This window comes from Idiotropiscis lumnitzeri, chromosome 13, assembly GCF_059441095.1.
Source record: "Idiotropiscis lumnitzeri isolate Australia: NSW breed Sydney's pygmy pipehorse chromosome 13, RoL_Ilum_1.0, whole genome shotgun sequence".
Taxonomy (NCBI): Eukaryota; Metazoa; Chordata; class Actinopteri; order Syngnathiformes; family Syngnathidae; genus Idiotropiscis; species Idiotropiscis lumnitzeri.
In genome coordinates, this window is record NC_142403.1 from 3569755 (window position 1) to 3594477 (window position 24723).

A 24723-nucleotide genomic window follows, 5' to 3' on the forward strand; every position below is an offset into this window, starting at 1 on the left:
TTAAACCGGATCTGGCTCCACAACAACCACAACAAGCACGCTGCATATACGCATGGTGACCGGCGGAAGAGGTTTTGCTGCGATCCTTTCCTAAAGTGGCGACTCATCTTGAAACGTATCGCGGAGTTTCTCCATCGATACATAGAATGTCATTTGAGGAGACTCCAACGGACAGTAATAGTCAAGGCGAAGAAATGAGGGCGACGAAAAGAAAGATTTCTCTGTCCAAGTAAGTGAATTCAAACTAAGAACGAACTTCTATTTTATTTCGTAATGGCTGGTTTATTGCTTTTGCAACGAACGCTTTTAACCCCGAGTACTAATAACAGCACATTGAGATCAAAACCGAACGAGTTTAAAGTTGTTAGGCTATCTCAGTAGCACGTTTGCTTACTGGAGCCGCTTCTTCCGGTGACACCGACAAGAAACACCGTCGCCTCGTATTTAGTTCCCCCCGATTTCTCAATTCTAAATACGATTATATTTCATGTAAATTGCTTTTACATTGTTGTATGAATGATTTAATTCGAGTCTTTTAACCAACAGCTGTTGTGTGTGTGGCTTTGGGGAGGCCAAGTACAAGTGCCCTGCCTGTCTTACACATTCATGCAGGTAAGAACATTGATCAAACAGCTCTTTTATTTACGATTTCGGTGATATATGTATTGTTTTCCTCTGACAAATGTTAAAGTTCTGACTCTTTAAAGAGCGGTGAAAATGCACCAATTTCTGGCCAAGGTCATAATTCAAAGTCGAGATTTTCGGTGTGACCTTATTTTTGTTTTTATTGAATCCAAGTTTTAATTATTTTTTTATCCCATTTTCAAAAGAATGATATCTATAGAAAGCTTGCTAAACACAGAAACAAATCAGTGTTCAATTTTTTAAATTGTATATTACTGTATAACTAACTAATTACAGTCACTATGTGAAACAATAAGTATCTCACAACATGACAAAAATCACAATTTGAAAATGAAAATGAATTAATACATTAAAAATTTCAACAGAAAATAATCTGAAAGCAGGCGGCACGGTGGGCGACTGGTTAGCACGATGGCCTCACAGTGCAGAGGTCGTGGGTTTGATTCCCGCTCCGGCCATCCTGTGTGGAGTTTGCATGTTCTCCCCGTGCGTGCGTGGGTTTCCTCCGGGCACTCCGGTTTTCCTCCCACATTCCAAAAACATGCATGGCAGGTTGATTGGACACTAAATTGCCCCTAGGTATGAGTGTGAGCGCGAATGGTTGTTCGTCTATGTGTGCCCTGCGATTGGCTGGCAATCAGTCCAGGGTGTCCCCTGCCGACTGCCCGAAGACAGCTGGGATAGGCTCCAGCACCCTACTGCGATTCTTGTGAGGAGAAGATACAGATAATGGCGTAATGTAATTTACAAGTGCAACATAATGTAGTGAAAAACAGCATGTAAGGCAACATTTACGATTTTATTAATCATTATTGCTGTACAGCCTTTTTTATAATGGGTGCCATCATGCTGGGATGTGCGTCTGTCCAATTAGATGATTTGGTACATATTGCGATCCATTAGGTGCAATACAATTCAAGGACAATGCAATTTTGTCATGGAACTATTTGATTCGGTCAGATTACGATTTGATGTGTTATGGTATGGTTCAATTTGAGAACAATTCGATTCACTTCCATTCATTGCACTCTTATCTTAAATCACAACACATTTTCCAATTTAAATCAGTTTTTGTTAACCCCCCTCGTGCCTTGCATTAAAAAAAAGGGGTTGAGAATGATCTAACACTTGATAAATTGTTAATGTACATCATAAGGAACAAATATATCGCTGATTTTTTTTTTTGGTGGCTTTTGTAGTTGATAAAATTCATTAAAATTCGATTTGGAGCCGACTGAAAATATGAGCAATCAAAGCGGGTCAGAGTAACATAAAAAAGGATCTGGCAAACTGTTGACTCCAAAAGAAATGTGTATGTAAGTCGACCAACTTAACCTCACATTTGGCAGAAACGATTCTCCATTTGGATTTAAATATTTTCCTGATCTAAGGTGCACGACATTCATATTCAGAAAACTTTATTTATCCCGGCAAAGCAATTAAGGTAGGATAGAACAACACAGTTATTGACACACATTTTACAACAACTAACGTAATATATTAAAATGTATTAGAGGTCATAGTACTAAAATTTCAGCAGGAGAACAGCCTGTGGAACATCTGCCACTGTGTCCTCGAGGCCGTACACTAGGGCTCGACAATTCGGGAAAAAATAATATTCATAAATATTTTGATTGAGATTGAAATCATGGTTTATAGAGTGATTATTAATTCATTTCAAGCCTTACTATTTATTCAACTACTAAAGCGCAACTACTCAAAACTATCAACAAGTCTCATGCCCATTCATCCCTGCACGTTGAACAATTAATCCTTGAACACTGTATTTATTTTGGTCAAAAGTACAACTACGAAATGACCTTGTAAATGACGTGAAATTCACGCCGTCGTCATATTTATTTTATCTTTTTTTATGTTCACTAGTCTTTGGACAAACTGGGCTCACCTGGGTTCCTCTGGGATTGTATTCTGTGCTTTGTCGTGGAAATTTGTGTTGTATGACCAAAAAAATAAATAATATTGGATATTTCTATCCTTTAATTTTGAGGAAAAGAAAATTTCTTAAACTCAACTTAAAATATAACTAGAATGGACAACTACAAAATAAATTAGTAGCTTGGTAAAATAAGAATCTAATAAAGTAATTGCAATTTACATAAACAAAACTGTTTCTGCCCATGTTGGCCTCTTGGGGACAATAAAGGGATTTCTATTCTATTCTATTCTAATATTGTCCAGTGCATCCATGAAGTACACACTTAACATGTGATAAGAGAAAGTTGTGATTGGGCTCTATTGATATAACTTGTTTTTCAAAGATTGGGGGATAAATGTTGCCTTTTAATCGTGTCAGGTTACCTGTGTGTATGTGTTTCCACAGCGATTGCATGTAAATATTCATTATTTGAAGGAATACATATCACTACAAAGTCGATGCTAACGTCCCGCTCGCTTGTCGCTCGCTTTTGACTTGAGTGTTAACACCAGCGATGTTTTAAAAACGAAGCATGTTTTGTATTTAAATATGCAGTGCATGTAATTCTAGCTTTGTGATTGGTTCTACAGTAAAAGGTTTTCTTTAAACTCTTTCAGCTTTTTAATTCCAATATAACATTTTAAAGATAGAGTGGTCGAACATCAAAATCACAATTTGATTTCCATTAATCGTCCAGCCTTGCCGGACACCATCAACTACAACCAGATGGCAGCCTTTGGAAAGCTTGGAAGAGAGCGTGAGAAGGGTCCTTCATATTTCTTGCAGTTAAGCAAACATATCTTTCAAAGCATAGAATAATAGAAATAATATCTTATTGTATGCGATTGGCTGGCAACCAGTCAAGGGTGTTCACCACCTCTGTCGAAAGTCTGTTGGGAACAGCTTAAGCTCACCTGCCACCCTACTCAGGACAAGAACCCAGAATTGTATCTCAAGATTGAAAGTGAACATAAATCAGTAAGAAAAAAAGCAAAGACACATAGTTTCAGTTGTCAGTTATGTAATATGTGTCGTAAAAATACCTCTGACGCTTCGTTAACACAATATTCTAGAGCGGGAGAGAGCCATGTAGTTGTTGGTTCTATTTCTTTTGATTCACAGCCTGCAATAACATGCCACTGCTAGTGGCAACATTCTGTGGTCTATTCCTTGACTTCTGTCAATGTTGAATCATTTATCACCTAATCCTAAAAAATCTGCTGTTATATTGAAAGTCATGCCTGAAATTGTTGGGCACCAGACGTTGTCCTTAAGCTTCTTTCATAAAGGCCTTTAGTTGAAGGCATCAGTCAGCGTTTCTTTTGCTTAGGTTTTTTTTTTTTTTTTTTTTTTTATATATATAAATTCCGTGTTCTTCTGACTCGGGCCAAATACCTGTCTCTCATCTGTGAAACTGGTGCTTGTAAAGCACAGGATTGTTTTTTATTTTTTTTAATTAATCAGATTTTGTTTTACCAAGCTCCAATACATGCATCTTTGAACAATCATCATTTTTGTTCTGTAAGCAATACAAAACATTTGAAAATTGTGTCACCTCTCAGATTGAAAATAGTCTGCTGTGAGATGCTGATAGTTTACCTGATTTGTTTGTATTTTTCATAAATCGTAAATTTTAGATATTCTTTCTAATCATGAAAGTGTGGAACTGATTTTATCTTTGTATCTTGAAGTTTGTTTTGTGTGAAGAAACACAAGGAAGAATCAAGATGCAGTGGTGTTAGGAACAAAACCGCCTTCCTGAAACTCTCCCAATTTGACGAAATGACTCTACTCAGTGGTAAGCATCTCCTTATTCCCAATATTCTTACAGTATATTTGAGGTGCATGATATGGAACAAAATGTATGTTGCATTACAGTTAATTTTATATCCCCATACTGATATGCATTCCAATATAGTATTTTTTTCCTAAAAATTACAGTAAGTGAAGTTAAATAAAGTGAATGAACGAAGACATCCAGATCGCTGCGAACATTTTCCTTCGAGGAAATAAAGAAACTACAGCATTCCCTTGTCAGCAATGAGGGAAATATAATGATAGATGCTTTCTGCTAAATCTGGCGCACGCACCTCTACATGACTTTTGGTTTTGATGTATGTATGAATATTTTGTCCATGAACTAAAAAAGAGGAAAAAGACTGTGATAAGTGCGGAAGACTTTACATAGCTACAGTATGATTTTTTATAGAACTGAACATGACAGTGTATTTAAAGGGACAGTGTGTAGAATTTAGTGCCATCAAGTGGTGTAGACTAATAGAATACGATGACCTAAATTAAAAAAATTTGCATTTTGAAGCACATGCGCCATGGCGCCTCAGAGAGGCCTTACTTCACAAGCCTACCACCAATTTCTTCAGCAGAGGTGCAAGCAAAATGGCACCACAAACATCTTATATTATTCCCTCAAGTGAGGAAGTAAATGCATTACATTTGTTACAGATGCTGTAATCATTGAGCCAGCAAATCTGTGATCAGGTATCCGTAACAGAAAAATGGAGGCGAGACCTATTTTTGCATAATATTGAAATTATAGTGGGTTTTTAAAATGAACATAAAATAGCATCAAATCAAAACATTCTCCACACTGTCTTTTAAACAAACAAAAACAATCATTCTCAGTCCGTTAACTATCGGTTATATTCACTCATGTCTTTTGGCATGTGTGATGTGTTTGTTTTATGTAATTGTTTCTTTACATAAAAGGAAAAGCAGAATTAAGAGTAGCAGAGACAAAAAAAACATTATATTCTGACCCATTTTTTCGAAAATATTTACATTTCTCATTCAATTTATTTTCACTTTTAGCATTTATATTTAAATTAAATTAAATTCACCCTAATCTTCAAAATCATCCTTAACCTTTGTTGCAGGTTACTTTACTACTTTTTCCGTTTTCACCTGGGTACCCTGCACACAATACCACCAAAACTGTTAAATGGATGAATTTTTTATCTTTTGTGTGTGTGGTGTGCCAAAGATTAAAAAAAAAATCTTTTGAGATTTGAAAAATCCTCGTGTGTGTCCCTGGCTTTAATTAAGTTCAATATCTTGCTGAAAGAAACATTGACATGGTCACAATTTATGCCTGACGACCACCTCATCTGCATATTGCAATGCATACGTGTACAATTGTGTAGTCACTGCAATATGCGCTGTGTACAATGGTGCGGTGGTTTTCAATCCTGGTCCTCGCGGTCCACTGTCCTGCCCGTTTTCCGTCTCTCCTTGCTGCAACACATCTGATTCAAATGATCAGATAATAAGCAAGCTCTTGAGAAGCTGGTTAACGATCCTGATATGAATCAGAATCAGAAATCCCTTTATTGTCATTGTACTCAAGTGTGCAACGAGATTAGAGAGCTCCCCTCTCCAGTGCAATACAACAATAATTCAGATAAATATATAAATTAGATAAATAAGAGAATAGTTAGTGCAATGGAAAATAATACTGAATAGGATATATAAAAACACATCACGTTGCTGTTCTGCAAGGTAAGGGTGGTTGTGTGTGTGTGTGTGTGTGTGAGAGTTTAGAATGGAGATGGCTCTTGGAAAGAAACTGTTTCTCAGTCGATTGGTCCTTGATTTGATGCACTTGTAGCGCCTGCCAGAGGGCATCAGGTCGAACAGGTGTGAGTTTGGGTGGGTATTGTCTTTGACGATGTTGAGAGCCCTTCTGAGGCACCGGGCGGTGTAGATGTCCGACAGTGAGGGGAGAGGGCAGCCAATAATCCTTTGCGCTGTTTTGACTGTCCTCTGGAGCTTCACTCTGTCCGCCTCAGTGCAGCCGCTGTACCAGGTGGAGACACAGTACGTCAGCAGGCTCTCGATGGACGAGTGGTAGAAGGCCAGCAGCAGCTTCCTGTCCAGGTTGAATTTCCTGAGGACTCTCAGGAAGTGCAGACGCTGGTGGACCTTCTTTACCACTGCTGTGGTGTTGTGTGTCCAAGAAAGGTCATCGGAGATCTGTACTCCCAGGAACTTGAACGTGTGGACCCTCTCCACACACACGCCTTCGATGCAGAGGGGGGGCGGCACCGTCTTGTTCCTCCTGAAGTCGATGACGATCTCCTTTGTTTTTGCAATGTTGAGTTGCAGTCTGTTGTCCTCGCACCAAGCCGTCAGTCTCTGGACCTCCTCTCTGTAGGCTGTCTCGTCACCTTCCGAGATCAGACCGACCACTGTCGTGTCGTCAGCAAACTTGACGATGGTGTTGTTACCGTGGGCCGGGCTGCAGTCGTCGGTGTAGAGGGCGTATAGGAGAGGGCTCAGCACGCATCCTTGAAGGGAACCGGTGCTCAGCGTGCGGGTGGAGGACGTGTAGGGGCCGAGCATCACAGTCTGGGGTCCGTTGGTCAGAAAGTCCTTAATCCAGATGCGTGTGAGGGCAGGGAGGCCGAGAATCATTTGAATCAGGTGTGTTTAGGAAGGGAAAATGAAAAACAGGCAGGACAGTGGACCTCAAGGAACGGGAATGGAGGCACCTTTAATAGTGTATCCTAGATACATTTGTTATTTGTTTCTCAGCCGATGACCAATATTAGCAGTCAAGGAGGCTGATGGCCGAAATTCATTTTCTGTAAATCTGAGAGAAAAACAACATTGTAAAATTAAGATAAATACAAATTGTAACTCTTTATTGAAATGTCTTTTAGCATGTTTATTGAACAACTTTTCAGACACGCAAAATGTTGGAAGTTTATTCATTTATTTATTTTTTATAATATCAGACGAAAAATCTTTCATTTCAACAAAAGGTTCGCAAAGCTCCCATGGTCGTCTGTATGGCTCACTAAGTAAAATGGAAACTTGAACATATAAATAGCTAGCTCCCTATAGTTTTCTACAGTAAATAGTTTTCCAAAATTTCTTAATAATTGAAACGTTAAACTTTTCACTTATTTTTGTTTGTTTTAATTTCAAACAAAAACAAAATGCCTGATATTGGTGCAGCTAATCGGGCGATGATTGGTCTATCCCTAGTGTAAACACTGCCATATGTGCATGTTCATAATTTTACACTTAGTTTTTTTCCTGTATATTATATATCCTGAATCAAACAATGTCATTAATGTACAAAACAAACTGTTTTAGTCCAAGAAGGGACCCTTGTGGTACTCCATTATTGTCAATGTCAATTAGATGAGATTTTGTATTATTTGTCTGAACAAATTGCTTTCCATTAACTAAGTAGATTTTTACTCTTCTATTCTCATCTGTAGACTACAGGTTTCTGGAGGATACAGGAAGATTTGCTGGGGGTGCCCAGAGAGACAATCTCGTTCGTGTTCGTCATGCTTCGTTCAAAGTAAGACTTTTTGTTTTTTGGAGCATTATCTATTGAACTAAATTTCAGGAAGCATGTTTAAAAGGTGAAGAGTACACTTCACAGTTCCACTTGAAATAAAAACGGAAAGCAGAATTTTTACACTGTGTGAACTAGGGTGACCCTATTTTGACGGACAGGAGCCAGAATGCGTACACAAATCCCGACTGGTTATATTTCGGACATTTAGCTACGCTAAAGTCGTGTCAACTCACAGGAGGCATGCGACGGCTCACAGCGGCCAGCAGGCGGGCATGGAACTTTTACAACCACCCCCCCTTCCATCTCCAGCGAACAGTAGGATAACGGCCTGGCTAATAGCAACAATTAGCTCAAGGCTGTAAAATCAAAAGGAGAAAAAAAAAGTTCATAGCCAAATGTGGCCGTATTGGACACATAATTTCAGCTGTTACGTTTCAAATTGAACGGCATGTTGTAGGTTGAAAAACTGGGGCCAGTCCTCATCCAAATAAATGTGCACGTCTACTCATTCCCACTTCAGTCTCTGTAAATATCCTGACTGGTGCTTTTATGCCGGACGCCCTAACCGTGATCAGCAAGGAAGCAGTACGCGAGTGTGCCCTCCTCTCAGTCTCATCTATGTACCTCTGTTCGCATCCACTGTTCCTCTCATCTAAATCAGCCACGTAGAGGTTAATCCTTTTGATATGTTGAAGTGGTCATTGGTAACGATGTCTACATTAATTATAGTGCCAATTGATCACCGTTTTTGAATGTTCGATGCAAAGAAAGTACAATGATTTCCAATGGAGAGATGGATATCGGTCCCTTTAGTGACTATTGCAGTACCATGGGGAGAGCGGCGGGGGGCGCGGCCATATTCATCACTAAAAGTAGGCGTTTTTCAAGTCGTCACGCATTTCTTAATTTCTCCAAAATGACTAGATAAAAAACAGAAAATAACTAATTTTAGTTTCCTGATCAAAAAATATAGAAAATGAGCTTCTTAGGGAAAAATGGGTCATCTTGGATCATGTCCTCCTTTTAAGGTAACCATGTCCGTACTAGTGATGTGTTGAGTCTCAGATTAATCAATACTTTGTGCCTTGGCAAGGCAAGGACAAGGCAGCTTTATTTATATAGCACATTTCTGTGCTTTACATGTTTAAAGTACAGTTGTCAATCAGTCAATATAATGAATCTTATTTGTCTTCTGAGAGTGAGAGAGAGGCAGAAAAAGGCTCGGCACATGAAGTGATTTTGGATTTAGCTTCCAGGCCATTGGAAATGCAGTAATCTGTAATGGGCTTGCCTTGCCCCACCTTTTTAATACGACTATTTTAGCATCTTTCATTGCCTGCCAATCTGAAGCCATGAAAGTTAAATGAGCACAGGAAAGTTAAGTCTTTTGACCTTTTATACCATCAAGGCACTGAAAGTTTAACAGTCAGGTTTATTGATGCAGAACAGATGTTTGGTATTTAGACATATTTGTCTAAGAAGGCTACCTCCACCCACGCGGTCTTTTCCACGGAACAGAAATGTCAGCCAACATTTGGTCCTAACAAAATCTCATGGCTTTCTCGTACGTCCTGTTAATCCTATCCTATCCTATCGAGCAGTGGTTTTCTGTCTGCTGTGTTTTTAACGTCATTGGCTACGATAACCACATGCATTCTAATACTTTTGAGTTTTTCCCCTGTAGTGTTGACCACATCTCTAATTTATATTGTGTATATTATTCTCTAATACATACTGTTGTTGTTCAGGCAAAGAAGTTGATGGTAAATGCCAGAAAGATGAATATCACATTGAGAACCCTCCCCAGCACCTTCACCAAGAGTAAGGAAAACTCCACCATCTTCAGTGTTAGGTAAGAAGGCGATCATGTTGAAAGATAACATTCTTTACTAACAGAGGAATATGAATATAATATGACTTCCCTGGTGAAGTACTTACCGTACTGGACTGACATAGCACAGCTGGAATCGGGAGCCAATTAATGTGAAAGCCAGTTGAATCGTAACATGGCAGCCTCCACATCACGCTAAAATAACCAATTCATAGCCAATGTACTGTAATCACAGTTAGGTATCCAAATCACGCCAGGCCAATTGACCAATTAGGGCCATTCACGTCAAAATAACGCAAGCAGAAGAGTTGCTGGTCACGGCAAATACCACTGCTCCGATTTGAAATTGGTCCAAGAGGATAAGTGGTTCAGAAAATAGTTGGATGGATGGTTGGGTTCTGCTGTTCAACAGTGTACGTCAAGGGATCCTGGAGGTTAAAGTAAGTTATTTTAAACTAAAGGTTGATGATTTATTGCTGCTAGCGCATTGGTATGTTTTCCGAAGAGAATCTGTGGCTTGGTAAAGTGCTTTGGTGTGAATATGGTTTAAATAAAACACTATAGGGCGGCGGTGTGGCTCAGTGGTAGTGTGGTCCTCTCACAACCTATAGGTTGTTGGCTCGATTCCTGGCCGTTGTGACCATGTCAAAGTATCCTTGAGTTAGATACGCTTAAAATTTATGACATCCCTACATGTAATCTGTCTTTCGAAACATTGCAATGAAGTGCAACCTATCTTTCGTTTGGGCCCGCCCACCAACGGGACAGCACGCAGGGCGCATGCGCCGCACACGCACCGTCACACTTATTGGTGTCGCACAAACACGTCTGCGTTCATTCGTCTCGGCTCGCACACACTGACATGCGTTCCTTTGACGGACCATGGCGACTGACACTCGCAAGACTACTTCGTGCTGATAATTTACAAAAACTGCACAAAAACTTTTTTTCTCATTTCCGTCGACTAAAATCGTCTAAAATCTTTTTGAGTTTTTGTCGACTAAAACTAGACCAAAACTATCACAAATCGGAATCTACATCTGACGAAAACTAATAAGCATTTTCGTCCAAATGACTAAGCCTAAATCTAAAATGCCTGCCAAAAACAACGCTGGTCTAAGCAATGCAATTCTGAATAATATCATTGTCGACTATCAATGAAGCAAAAAATCCACTCGTTTTTATGCATCTCAAATGGTGGCCATCATCGCAGCTGAGCATGTAAACGTCACTTGACCAAACTGAGGAAATGCCATTTTTGTTTGACAGAACGTGGCAAAATAGCCACTCCCTAAAATGGATAGAAACGAGTGGATTTGCTGCTAAATTCATATTCCACGAAAGCAATATTGATGGAATGTTGTGTTTAGACTAGTGGGGTCGCATAGAACATAGACTCTGGCCTGTCCAACACAAGCAATCATTTCTCTTGCATCCTCATTTCTCCCTTTTGCATTTGATATCGGTTTAATTGTCTATTACCAAGGTATTTGCATAATGTTATGTGTGTTTACTCTCAGCCTGCAAGTAACAATTATTTCAATGTCTGCCAATTTAAATGTCGAATGGCTTAAAAAATGTTTGAATTGCATCTATAGTCAAACATGGGACAGAGGTAATTCGCATCTTATATTTCTTGATTTGAACAAATGCTGACAGCTCATATTTTCAAGCGTGCCGCCAAACATTATTCTATTGTAGTTCCCCTTTCTGCCACAACCATGCCGAGCAGCACCGCTCCATACGCACACCTCGACTCTCTGTCTGTCTCACTCTCTCTCTCTCTGACTCACAGTGTATCTTTCTCCCGCGCTCGCACTCTTGCTCACATGCCCAATTTATTCTGGCACTTGTCTCTGTGAGCGCGTACAGGTTCTTGGATAATTTACACATTTCCATGCAAGTGAACTTAATTTAGCATGACTGGCAAAACAAAGGCTAATAATAGTGGTGGTGCTCGAAAAGGCAAACGATGACCGTTGTCATGATAAAAAAACAACAGGCAATCCCCATGGAAATGAAGGTTGCCATTGTCAAAAAGCTGGACTGATGAAAAATGTTGCATGTGCCCATGATATGATATGAATTGGTCAATGGTAAGTGCATTCCATCTCAAAGGTGTCTCAACTTACAAACAGCCTCTCGGCTCTCGTAAATTAAAGACTTCCTGTATTTGGAATTGACAGTGCAGAGAATTTACCACCATCAATAAAGATTCAGAGCCATCTGCAACACCTCAGAAAAAATGTAAAAGCTTTTGTAAATGTTTTATTTTCTTTCTAAATTAACTTAATAAGTCTGCTTTCACGCAGGACAACAAATATCTGAGAATATTTACTGTTTAAAGACTAAAATTCTATGGCTTTGGACAGTTTTAAATTTAACAAGGTCCTAATGATTAAAGCTCATTCATTACCGGTCCAGTTAAATTTTTTTTATGACTTGTTTACATTCAAATTCATTCAAATTAGCTGTTGCTCTGTAAATCATTTTCACTAACTAGCTAATTAGGCAAAATAAAATAAATACTTTGTACAACAGGTATGCACTTTTCACCTTGCTTGAAATGCTAAATGCATTTCGGGACAAGCCCCCTCATTCCTGTCAATTGCATAGTTTCCATTTACTGTAATAACAGAATAATGGCATCACACCTGGTGCCCCACCCTCATTTTCTTGCTTGTAGAAACACATCAAGACTTCCACAGATATATGTGGACACACAGTGACGCAGTAAAAGAGAAACAATGCCAACAAGCGCTTCAATTCCTCTTAACTACCTACCTCTCCTGAAGACGTATAGAATTTCCTCCCAGACCTGTTTATTCATGCCGAACCATTAGCTGCTGTTTGATTTGCTACAAAGTTACCATGTAGAAACTAGATCATTTTTTAAATTCATGCAGAACAAACATCTTTAAGAAATATGGCAATTTTCCTTCATCTTTGATCCACATTAACTGAATTTCTATGTATACATACATATATCATAGCTGGTCCACTCACCATTAAAAAGTAAATTGTAATGAGATCAGATATTCAGTAGAATGTTAATTTGCTGTCTTTGTTAGTTAACTTTTTAGGGACATAGTATGAGGGGCTGTCAGTGACAAAATTCAGGATTATTACACACACTCACACACAAAATTTACTATAGCAGTAGTTTTACTGTATAATAAAACACCTCATTAGTCACTCTAATCTGTCTTGGACAGTGGAGTTATATTTATTCATTGGTTAACCTGGAAACAAAAAAAATGCCTTGCTTTGACAGCTAACTTCATCATCTTGATGAGTAATGATCTCATGTTCTGTAATTATCTTCTAAATGAAATACCTGAAACCTACATGTGAAGCAAACTCACATTTATTGAAGTAGGTTTGAGAAATTTGACAAATCTGAGATAAGTGGCTGTGGAGCTTTCAATCACAACCATATTGTAAAATGTACTAAAAATAGTTTAACTTTGTTCCATTTAGGGAAAAAATGTTTCTGTGGCACTTGAAGATTGTGTTCCCTCAGAGTGGTGCTGAATACCCCCAGAAAAGGTAAGTCTCACAGCAAATTTCTAGCGCAAGTATAATTACGTGTAAGTGTAAGATAGACTGCAATCTTAGTTGACTAAGTCATTATTTTCATTGGTGACTCCGATAGACCTTTTTGTCATTTCAGGGTGTGTGACAGGCTAACTCTAGAACAGATCTTGACGCGCTATATACACCCAACAGAGTCAGACCCTATGATACGCCAGAAGTAAGCCTTTTTTTTTTACATGATTATAAATCTACATCTTAGCGAGACACTGTTTTAATATTTCTAAATGTTTTAGGTTGAAGAGGTATGTTTATGCCCCAACCGAGGATGTCAATGTTTTCATGAAGGCAGAAGGACACAAAGCAAACTCAGTCAGGTGAGCTACATTGGATAATGACTTTCTATACTGTGTTTCGTCAAGTCAAACATTTTCTTGACAATCATATTAATTCACCACCTAGGGTGTTCATTTTAACAACGGCAAAGTGTCCACGTTTGTATACGTTTCCACACTACCCAGGACATCACAGTTGCTCAAGGATCACATAACGACCAATCACGGCTGATCTTCAGAAAACAGGGGAGCCATGTTTGGTCATTATCTGATCAACTTTGATGTCCTTTTCAATCGACAGCAAGAGACAAAATCGCTCGCCTATAACATGGATGGATTTGCTGCTTAAATCATATTTCCCAAACGCAATATCACTCAGAAAAACATGTTTAGACCATTGGGGCTACTTCGAACATATTAAAGGAAAGAAAATTTTGGGGTTGACATCCCCTTTAAAAATAACTCATGACAAGATTTCAATTTAAAACAATTTTCTTTTATACTCCTACAAAACAGCAATTGGGCCCAATGTATGTTCTTTCATAATTATATTTTATAATGTGGTAAAAGCCCATAATGCCAAGAATAAAATCAGGTCAGACACATCAATAACAGTGAAAAACAATCCTACTCAATTCTAAATACATTCAGGTAATCATCAAAACCGTTTATGTTGTCAGGTGTGTGCTGCCTCCCATTTTACATGGATTTTAATGTGATAATTTTTTAACACAGCCACATGAACAGTTATGAAAATATATGCTCCCATGAACAACCACATTATCTTGGTTGTTTATTTATACTTCCCCACTCGAAAAGATTGCTTGCTAATTCTTAAATACGGTGTACTGGACTTCTTGATATAAGCCACCTGTGCAGCGTTTGCTAATTCACATTGCCAAACTTGCACACACATGCTCATACAGATTCATAGGGTTAAGACAAGGTCAGCCCATTCCATCACTTGTACAAGTCTGTTGTGTGTGGATAAACTTGCTCAACTCACTTGACTCAAACTTCATGGTTACTTTTTCACTTCTGGATTCAATAGATGTATGATTTGCATTTTGTATGTGTGCGTGTGTAGTTTCACAAAGAAGTTTGATCAAGAACAGTTTCTCATATGCTGTGTCGCACTTGAGTATGCTTGGCTTGAGACATAGTTGAGGAGGTTAACAGAATGTGTAATCCAAAAAGGGTTTGAAATGCACGGGGTTATACTGAAGAAGGAATAGATTGAAGTAGCTAAGGCATACAGTAAAATTGAAATTGTTTGCGAGCCATATTCTTGCTTCAGAACTCTTCTATCACATTAAATTAAAACGTTCAAGAATAGGATGTTGACAGTAGTAGCTTCATTATTTACAACCACCCTTTTTTGATCTGTGTTTTTACATGGTGTTTATACTTAGGGATGCAAGATGGAGGTTCAATGCGATATCCAGATGCCCCCGACACGTTCCCGGTCGACTTTATCATCCGATAGGGCAGATGATGCCGTTTACCTGCCAATTTTTCAATCACAGCATATGAGAGCGTACTGCATCACAGACAGCGACAATTTCGTTGATTGTTGATCAGTGACAAAGGGCAACCTTTGTGGAGTCCAAACCTCACTGGAAATGAATCCGACTTAATACCAGCAATGCGGACCAAATTCTGACTTCACTCTTCCAGGGATAGAACAGCCTGTACTAGGGCGTCCATCGAGGTGCTAAGTAACTGACTGTTATGGATTGGCCGCATGTTGTTGCGTAAATCTCTGAATGTGACCTCGTTACGGCCGTGATATGTGGTGTTCTGACTATATGAAAATTTTTTTTAATAAAATCATGGGTCACATCGTCAAACAGGTTGTAAAGGAGCAAAATTACCTTGTAGATAATTGCGATCTATGTTTGACAACGCGCGGCTTCTGCCAATGACTCAGATGACAAAACGTCTCACCTTTCTATAGGTTGGTAGCTCTGCATCCAGGACCCCTTCGCCGCAGAGTAACCCCCATAAGATCCGCCGGGCACACGGTCATACGCCTTCTCCAAATCCAGAAAGCTCATGTAAACCGTTTGGGTGAACTCCCATGCACTCTTACAAATCCCGAAGAGAGTCAAGAGTAGAGGTTCACATTCATTTGGGAATCCCGCATTGATACCATGGGGTGGGAGTAAATTTTACATTTAATCACGGGATTGGCCACAGTGTATGATTACAAAAATTTGCAGGAGCAGGATTTTCCAGTCGGAAATAAATAAACTTTGGTCAGATGTGTAGCCATTTTTAATGGAGCTGACCTCAAAATGGGAGCGTGAGTTATTCTGAACGGGAGCTGGGTGTTGTTTTTACCGAGAGCACGATTATTATTTATTTATTTATTATTTTTAACTGTGGTGCAGGACTGGGATGGAATGTTTTTTTCTCTGTGGAAGTGAGATGGAAAGGGAGTGAAAATCCACTCCCGTGTCACCTCTCTCACAGCCAAGATGAACACCACACTGCTCCCCCTGAATCTGAGATCCAACTTCCAGACGGACTGCCCTCTCTAGCATCCCTTAATAAACCTTACCAGGGAGGAAGAGGAGTGTGAATCCACTGTAGATAGAACACACTCTCTGCCCCCCCCCCCTTCTTAAAAAGGGGAACAACTTTCCAGCCCCACTCCAAGGACTCCAAGAAGGGTGGGTACTCTGATTTGTTTGGTGCATAGGCACAAACAACCAGCAGGGCCCATCCCCCCCAGCTGAAGGTAGAGGTAAGCTCTCATCTGTGGGGTGAACCCCAGTGTATAGGCACAGGGCCAGGGGGAAAGTAAGCCCACCCTCGGCTCCTCTCTCTGTGGGATGGAGTCCAACCCCTCTCAAGAAAATGTGTACTAGAGCCCAAGCCATTTGTCCAGGGGAGTCCAATTATATCTACTGGGAACTTCTCAACCACACATACCATATTGGGCTCCTTCCCTGCCAGAGAGGTGACATTCGACATCTCTCAAGCCAGCTTCTGTATTCTGGGACCAGACCGCTGATGTCCTGTCTTTGGCCACCAACTACCATTTGGTTGGGGTTGTTGGGGTGTTGTGGACGGGTGTGGTGGGGTTCACCATTTTTTTTGAGGGGGAGGGGTTAGGTTGAAGTGGATGTGGGGTTGTTGTTGGACCTGCAAATGTCACATTATAGAAGAATGCTTTGATTGGCTTGAGTGGGCGTCTGCTCGGGCGGTTCACAGTTGTCTTGTGCTTTTAGCAAAATAAACAATAGCTCAACAAACTGTCTTTGTATTGGCTTTGACAGGTTGTGGGGATCGTGCCAGTCTTGGTACAGTGCAGTCTTTTGGTAATGACAGCCTAGTAAAGTGTTTCTGAAGCATGTTGTGTGTAAAAGCAAACTTTGTCTCCCAAGAATCTAGTTAACTATTTAGACAAGTGATGTATGCCCATTCCTAATACTTGACAGGATTAGAGACAAGACAAGACTCATGTCATCCCAAACAAGCAAAGCCTTTAGTGGTGCAAGAGCTGCTCCACATGACTTGGATTACTGATTTAGACAATATCCTTTCCAGAGAAACAGGATCGTCTCTGCACTAGAACTTTTAACATGTATTTCAGTTTGTTACACAGAAGTGGATACTCGGGCTTCAGAGATCAGTCAACCAGTCACAATGATGTCGGACAAAATTGTTGGCAAATAGTTTAATATTGAACAAGTCATTAATTTATATATTTATTTATTTGGTGCTTTGTTTTTCTGTTGGACCTTGTCTCCCACTCTCTTCACTGGCTGTAAGCCTTGGCTGCGACACACATGCTCAAGTGGAAATACAGTTCATCATTGTTGCAACCAGAAGCATTGTGGGGGTGTGTGTGTGCGCGTGTGCGTGTGCGCACGTGTGTGTGTGTATATATTTGGGCTGTCAAAATTAAAGCTTTAACTCAGGTGATTAATCCAATTTTTTTTCAACTCAGTTAAATATTTTAACTCGGATAACTCAGTTTGATTTACTTAAAAATAATTTGCATACTTTGCCAATATTGTGCCATATTAACTGAACAAAACATTGTGTTCAAGTTACCACTGGGCCTTGCAAACCAACACTGCTGGCGTGTGGCGCTTGTGGGCAGTTTTGAGAAATGTTTCGAAGGAAAATGCCTGGAAAGATGACCCCATCCATCCATCCATCCATCCATCCATCCATCCATCCATCCATTATCCGCCGCTTATCCGGGGTCGGGTCGCGGAGGCAGCAGCTTCAGCAGGGAAGCCCAGACTTCCCGCTCCCCAGCCACATCTTCCAGCTCTGCCGGAGGGATGCCCAGGCGTTCCCAGGCCAGCCGGGAGACGTAGTCTCTCCAGCGTGTCCTGGGTCGTCCTCTGGGCGTCCTGCTGGTGGGACATGCCCGGAACACCTCCCCAGGGAGGCGTCCAGGAGGCATCCTAAACAGATGCCCGAGCCACCTCATCTGGCTCCTCTCTACGTGGAGGAACGGCGGCTCGACACTGAGTCCCACCCGGATGGCCGAGCTTCTCACCCCATTTCTAAGGGAGAGCCCAAACACCCTGCGGAGGAAACTCATTTCGGCCGCTTGTATCCGAGATCTTGTTCTTTCGGTCACGACCCACAGCTCGTGACCATAGGTGAGGGTAGGAACAAAGATCGACCGGTAAATCGATGACCCCATTTATGTATTCAAGGATCAAAGAAAATTAGTAGAACGGTCTTTGAAATAAAATGGACTTCATATTAGGTGGTTTTGCATCAATTCCAAGATATTATTCAAGTAAATATCTGTTACTAGCGTCGCAAAAAATAGTAGTTGAAAAATGTTATTAATCGCAATTAATCATGGAAATTTTGGGGATTGATTAGTTAAAAAATTAATCACTTGACAGCACTACATATATATATATATATATATATATATATATATATAAATAAACTTAACTAGCAGTAATAAACGAACATCTAAAAAGAAAAAAACGTTTTGGTTGATGCTGATTTCATTTCTATCATAGGGACATTCTTCTTGAAGCTAGTATTAGCACACACAGGCTCCCGGGTGCATTTGATGTCATGATGGCCTGTTTGTTAGGCTAACATATTGTAGCGTATACTATGGGTTACGGACGCACTGGTCAGCAAACTCATGTTTAATAATAGAAACTGTTTTTGTATGCCTGCGGTTGACGCTGACCAGGCGCTCTCTCACAGTCACGGGGTGTTGCGCTTGTGACTCGGACAGAGCAGCTCTCAAAGACACAACATGACATATTGCCCCCAGCCCTCAATGCCAACACTTAATAATAAAACACATAATCTAAGTATATTACAATACTGCATACTAATTTACAATGCTTAAAAAAAGTTCCTCCTTAATTTTTTTGTTTCTGGTGCATACCACATTTTTATTGTGATTATGCAAAATAAAAACCCAATACATGTGCTTATTTTATTTTATTTCCCCAAGAAGAGTGAAATATGCTTGCAAGTATTAATTTGTTCAATTATAGGTTGTATAGTATAGTATATATAGTTGTTGGGTCCCCTTCAAAATATACTTATCAATTTAACTTACACCTTTATAAAGAAACAATTTAACTGACACATTTATAAAGATGTCAGGAATGATGGTAAAAGATGAAAAGTTGAATGTCCTGTCATCCTAATTGCTTGTATGACTAATTTGTACATCCCTTAAAAAATTGGTCTACATTTTCTTTGAATTAGGTACCACAAATTGGATTTCCAGGAGAGCCTAAGAGACAACCTGCGCGACAAAATACTGATTGAGTATCCTTTACTCCATGTGGTACTGAGGGATCATTGGAAGGACTTTCCATTGAAAGGACAAGGTAAATAACTGATTTATTAAAAAATACAATTTAATTCCTATAGTCCTCTCAGCGCATCCTGCCATCTACAAAACTTAACTTTTTATGCTAAAAGCATTAACATTTTCTGTTGTTTTGCTTCATTTCATTTTTCTGTTGACACCTATACTACTTGCTTGGGTGGAGATGAGAATTAATAGTTTCAAAATAATTCCAACAGGATCATATAATAGTCTTGGTTTCTCCAACAGGGACTGTAAACATCCCCTTCCTCTTATTTTTCACTATGGCAACATGCTACTCTAACAACAAAAATAATGTGGTCTGCACAACATCATAAGCTCCAGTTGAACCACATCAGCAAACATGGCCAAAGAGGATCAAAAATGGCTTACCGTTCAATAATTACCTCATGTGATGTGAAATGACATGGAAGGAGCCGTTGTGCTTATGTCACCTGGATTCTCTCTCTCTGTGGAGTCTTATGAGTCATGTCCTTATTGCGACAGAAAAAATATGTTTCAACATTTAGCTCACATTTGACTTATTTCTCTACACATACAAGTCTCTTGACTGTTTGGTGGTAATAAACCACACTCGCCCTTTCTCGTATTATTACTCTGTCAGGCCCATTCCATCTTAATGACCAATTAGGTTATTCTGGTCTATGCATGTGTGTTTTCAATGATAAGGCTTTGCTGTCTTACCATTTTGATGCAATGTTAGTCAAAGAACCATTGTGATAATTGCAAATGCCACGGCCTGGAAAGCTGGACAGGAAGTGATAAGCTATCGGATACTGTGACAGTGGCTCACAGTATGAAGTGAGGATAAAGGGTTGAGAGGCTCGAAAGCCCCACTACTGCATTTCCATCGGAGTTAGGCCTGCCATACGCCGAGCGACATCCTGAGACTGATTGAACATGACACGTGGTGCACGGGGTTCAGCAACTAGTTTTTAGGAGTGCGTGACCGTCTGCCACTGGTTTTGCTCTGAATTAAAACTTGACTCAGTTTTAAACAACTTTGCAGATATAGCGGGAAATCAAAATTGTACATAGGCTTTAGACCTGTCACGATGATTATTATATCGACTTGTAATGGATACGATAGTTATTTCCAGACACTGGCTAAATCGTCATTTCCATGAGTGTTTGTGGACGCATATCAACATTCAGTCGCCCTGCTTCGTTCCCTCTCGTCAGTCAACTCGTAGAATGTTTTGATTTTTCAAAGTTCATTTATTTTAAAATCCACTGTTAATTTCATTAATATGCATAAAAATATGTTCTATACATCAACATACAATTTGTGATATAATTGTAGGTCTAGTAATCGCTAATTATAGAGTATTACATAGATGTTGGCTCATTGTACAGGACACTGATAAGTCTTGCTGCCAGGTTTTGGTTATAGATTCCCAAAGGATCACACGATCACAAATTTGTTGTATCAATGACTACGGCAATGCACTTACGTCATCACTTGAGCGAACACTAGAAGGCGTTTGTGAGACAGGAGCAAGGTGTTTCTGGGTTCAATGCATAAGCAAGACCTACCGTGAGGAAGAGGGAAAAGTCACCAGCTGTATTTTTTTTCTTGATGATCAACTTCATTCACATTCTGCTGCATAGCTTGGTTTGTGGCAGCTCTTTGTAAACATTCCGTTTCATTAATGCATTGACGGCATAAGTTAATAAATACATAACTAAATAAATGCACACATAAATAAATACATATAATATTGGACCTAACATAATTTAATTTGTTTTAATGTCATGAAATACATAAAGCAATGCTAAATCCACTCACTTGACAAGATTAAAGGCTGCATGAGGCTAAGGAGCCTCTGTGATGTCAGGCCTGACAGAAATCAATCCAATACTTTTACTTATGGAAACATAAAAGGCAAATACGAACATTACAAAGGTTTGAAGATGCTAAATCAAAAATGATTGACAACTATTATTTAAACATAATTTGTAATGGAGTGTTAAACATGCCTTATTTTTAATGCATTACATTTTTCCATAAAAACATGTAATTTATGTGAATACTGCATTCAACTATTTTAGTTTTTGCTCTCCAGCCTTTCTTTCTCCACCCTGCTTCATTACATAACTCATGGCTTGGCATGTTGCCCCATCCTGAGCACCAGCAAGGTGCCAAACCATAGCGTCATCTTCCCCATCCTGTATGGACGGTCCCTCATTTTCAGTTGTTACATAGGAAACACTAAACATTTGTGCTCAGGCAGAAATGTAGCTGACTTTCTATTGTAGGAACAATGTTTGATCTTCCGTTTGTTTGATATACAAATGTGGCTGTATTGTTTCAGCTGAGCCTGTGTCAGGCAACGATGAATATACAACAAAGAGCGTAGCTGTGGACCACGCAAGTGAGGACCTCACCCAATGCTCCCCGTCCGTGCATTGGTCTCTCACCACAAGCGAAAACATCTTCACAGCAACGCAGTCCAGCCCTGCATCACTGCCCCAACAAGAGAAAAGGCAAAAGAGAGAATTAGAGGAAGAACTAGAAGAAGGGGAGATTGCGGATAGTGAGGATGAAGTGAATGAGGAAGAAAATATTTGTAAAAATAGCACATTAATTCAGATATGTGATGGTGCCAAAAGCGAAGATGAGCTGGTAGAAAAAGATAATTGTATGAACAAAGATATGTCAACTGTTGATGCCAGTGCGACTCCCAGAAAATGTGCAGAGGTGAGCACGGCTGAGAACTGAGTGACAGTTTCCAGATACTTGAAATTTATAATCAGTATAAAGTTGACCTATGTACTGTCATGTTTTTTGTTGTTTTTTTTACAAAAACAAATAAACAATTGTCATTTTAAACCAAGCATAAGCTCATTTATTATTATTTAGCCTCAATATTTGCATTTGTCTAATCTGTTCTACTTGAATGAACATAATTGGTTTTACTTGCATGCTTTTGTTTTTTTTGCCTACAATAAGAACCACACCACTGATTATCTCATCAGTGGGACACATAGCCTTCAGCATCCCGGAAAGCAGAACTCCGAGGTCCGCCTGCTTTTCCTGGATTTCAACTCCACCTTCAAAATCATCATCCCCCACAGACTTTGATGCAAAAGCTGAACATTCTTGGGCTGAGTCCATCACTGGAAACTTGGTCCTGGACCTCCTGGCTGACAGACCACAGACTGTCAGGATCCACAGCGATGTCTCCTCTCATCTTCCATCACTCTCAGCACTGCTTCCCCCCAGGGCTGTGTTCTCAGCCCCCCAGCCCCTCTGCTCAAAATACAGACCTGCTCTGCAGAATTCCTGAGTTGTCCTATACCAAAGTTGTGCCATATGTGGAAATATGTGTTAGTGTGGCAATAAATGTCCTTGAATCCTTGAATTTCAAACAAACCAATGCAATAGGCTTACCATCCAGCACAGGGGTGTCGAACTCATTTTTGTGGACGGACCACTTCGTAATTATGGTTTCCCTCAGAGGGCCGTTCTGACTGTGAACCCATATAAATCTATGACCACCTTACGTTATCACATACACACAATATTGATAGATAGCCACTTTTGACATCTAAAGCCAGTAAGTGATTGTTCAACAAATTTTCAATTTATTTTAAAAGGGGAGGATTGGTAACAAATAAATGGCAATATATGTTGTGAAAATGTGCTAGAAACAGGAAGTTCACGCAGATGATATAACCTTCGCGGGCCACATAAAATGAGGTCACAGGCCAGATCTGGCCCCCGGGCCTTGAGTTTGACACCTGTGATCCAGCACATGTTCAGTTGTTAATTGTAATTCCACATGTGCATGATTGTGTATTGAACATTTGTCATTTCAAACTAAGGTAAATCAGTCCCATGTACAAAGTACAAGAATGACATCATTTTGGTCAAGATTTCTAGTCTCATTTTCCATCAGCTAATTCAAGGTAACGTGGACTGCTGTGACACCCCGAGGGTGTTCTCTGGTTTGCATGTACTCGCACACGTGGTCTCGCTACATGTTTTATGCTTACCTAATGTTAGCTGAGTATGACTGCAGCGCCAGTAATAACTGACAGTCTAGCCCATCTGTGAGGCCAGTGTTTATGGATGTGTTTTTACAGCTAATACTAACGTCTTTTGAATGTGAAACCCCATTGACTGACTTTGTTTGATGTCTAAGCCTGTGATGACGCATTTTCCAGCCGTTTCCAGTCAGGGGCAATGATCTCAACTGAGTGCATCCCTTCTCTTGGGACAACTAATGAACGAGAGACTTCTAAATGCTACTTCTGAATGAATAATGTTATACAGCATTCAAACTTTGCTTTAAACTGTGGTCTCTGCTTGATCACTATTTGAAAGCATAACCCTGGATTAGCCAGATGTTTATTTCAGCCATGCTTGTATTGGTGACGTACAATTTGTGAGTAAAAATCCACTCCACGGTTCCATCAATCGAACAACTACAAACTTGCTACTTTAACACTCATCAACACATCCAACAATCTCCTCTGCGTCTCCACTAAATGATGAACTGTGTCTTTCTCTGGGGACATAGGCACACGATCTGGTTGGTTCACTGGCAACTGTTGGCCAGCTGCTCCAGCAATATTACCTGACTAAGACATTTTTAGTATAGTCTTTGTCGCTTAGATGCAGTTCAATAGTCAATGACACAACAGCTTCTGCCGATCTTCATGACAGCCAACCCTCCTGCACCGGTCTACTGTGTATAAATAAGTATTCTACATTTTACTTGTTGCCGTTCCCCAGAAAAAAAGGAACTTCCTTGTTAAATTCAAACACTTGTGAATGTAGTGGGGTGGTTTATTTTCCCGACTGCCTCTGAGGTGTCCCCCTCCTGGCCCTGCCCCTCGGTCCGCCCTCTTAGCTAGGAGGCTTATTTAAAGGGACACTTGATTGACCTGAACAATGGCAATTATATAATAGGTTTGCATGTAAAAATCAGAACTCAATTCAACCCCCACCTTTCTTGCTTATTCAGTTGTGTTGTCTGAAATGGCGACCGATCGCCGCCAAAATCCAAATTCACATTACTACACTTGCTAAATGTCCGAAATATAACCAGTCGGGGTTCGTGTGTGCATTCATGCTCTTGTCTGTTTCAGCTTGTGTAAGTTGAGAGGAGATCAAGACGTAATTTTGATTTTGTGGAGGTGATCACATGAGCTCACATTTGATGTCAATAAATTCAAACTATTGCGCAGAATGCTTTTATACTTTCACAGGTTGATGTGGACTAGAGTAGTAATGTGCATTTGCATTTTGGTGGTGAT

At 39.9% G+C, this 24723-nt stretch overlaps 1 protein-coding gene across 1 annotated transcript; it reads left to right on the forward strand.

The window, feature by feature from the left end:
- On the forward strand, nt 1–22295 carry znhit6 (zinc finger HIT-type containing 6). The gene is made up of 10 exons (XM_088313419.1): nt 1–229; nt 547–612; nt 4273–4379; nt 7828–7913; nt 9662–9765; nt 13225–13293; nt 13418–13498; nt 13575–13655; nt 19332–19456; nt 21774–22295. Exons 1-10 carry the CDS (start codon nt 147–149, stop codon nt 22178–22180), a joined length of 1209 nt encoding a protein of 402 aa, XP_088169545.1. The 5' UTR covers nt 1–146; the 3' UTR covers nt 22181–22295.
- The last annotated feature ends 2428 nt before the right edge of the window (nt 22296–24723 follow it).

Coding starts and splice junctions, on each gene's coding strand:
- znhit6 (XM_088313419.1), top strand. CDS start 147: ATGTCATTTGAGGAGACTCCAACGGACAGTAATAGTCAAGGCGAAGAA. Junction 230..546: donor AGAAAGATTTCTCTGTCCAA/GTAAGTGAATTC, acceptor TTTAACCAACAG/CTGTTGTGTGTGTGGCTTTG. Junction 613..4,272: donor TGTCTTACACATTCATGCAG/GTAAGAACATTG, acceptor TGTATCTTGAAG/TTTGTTTTGTGTGAAGAAAC.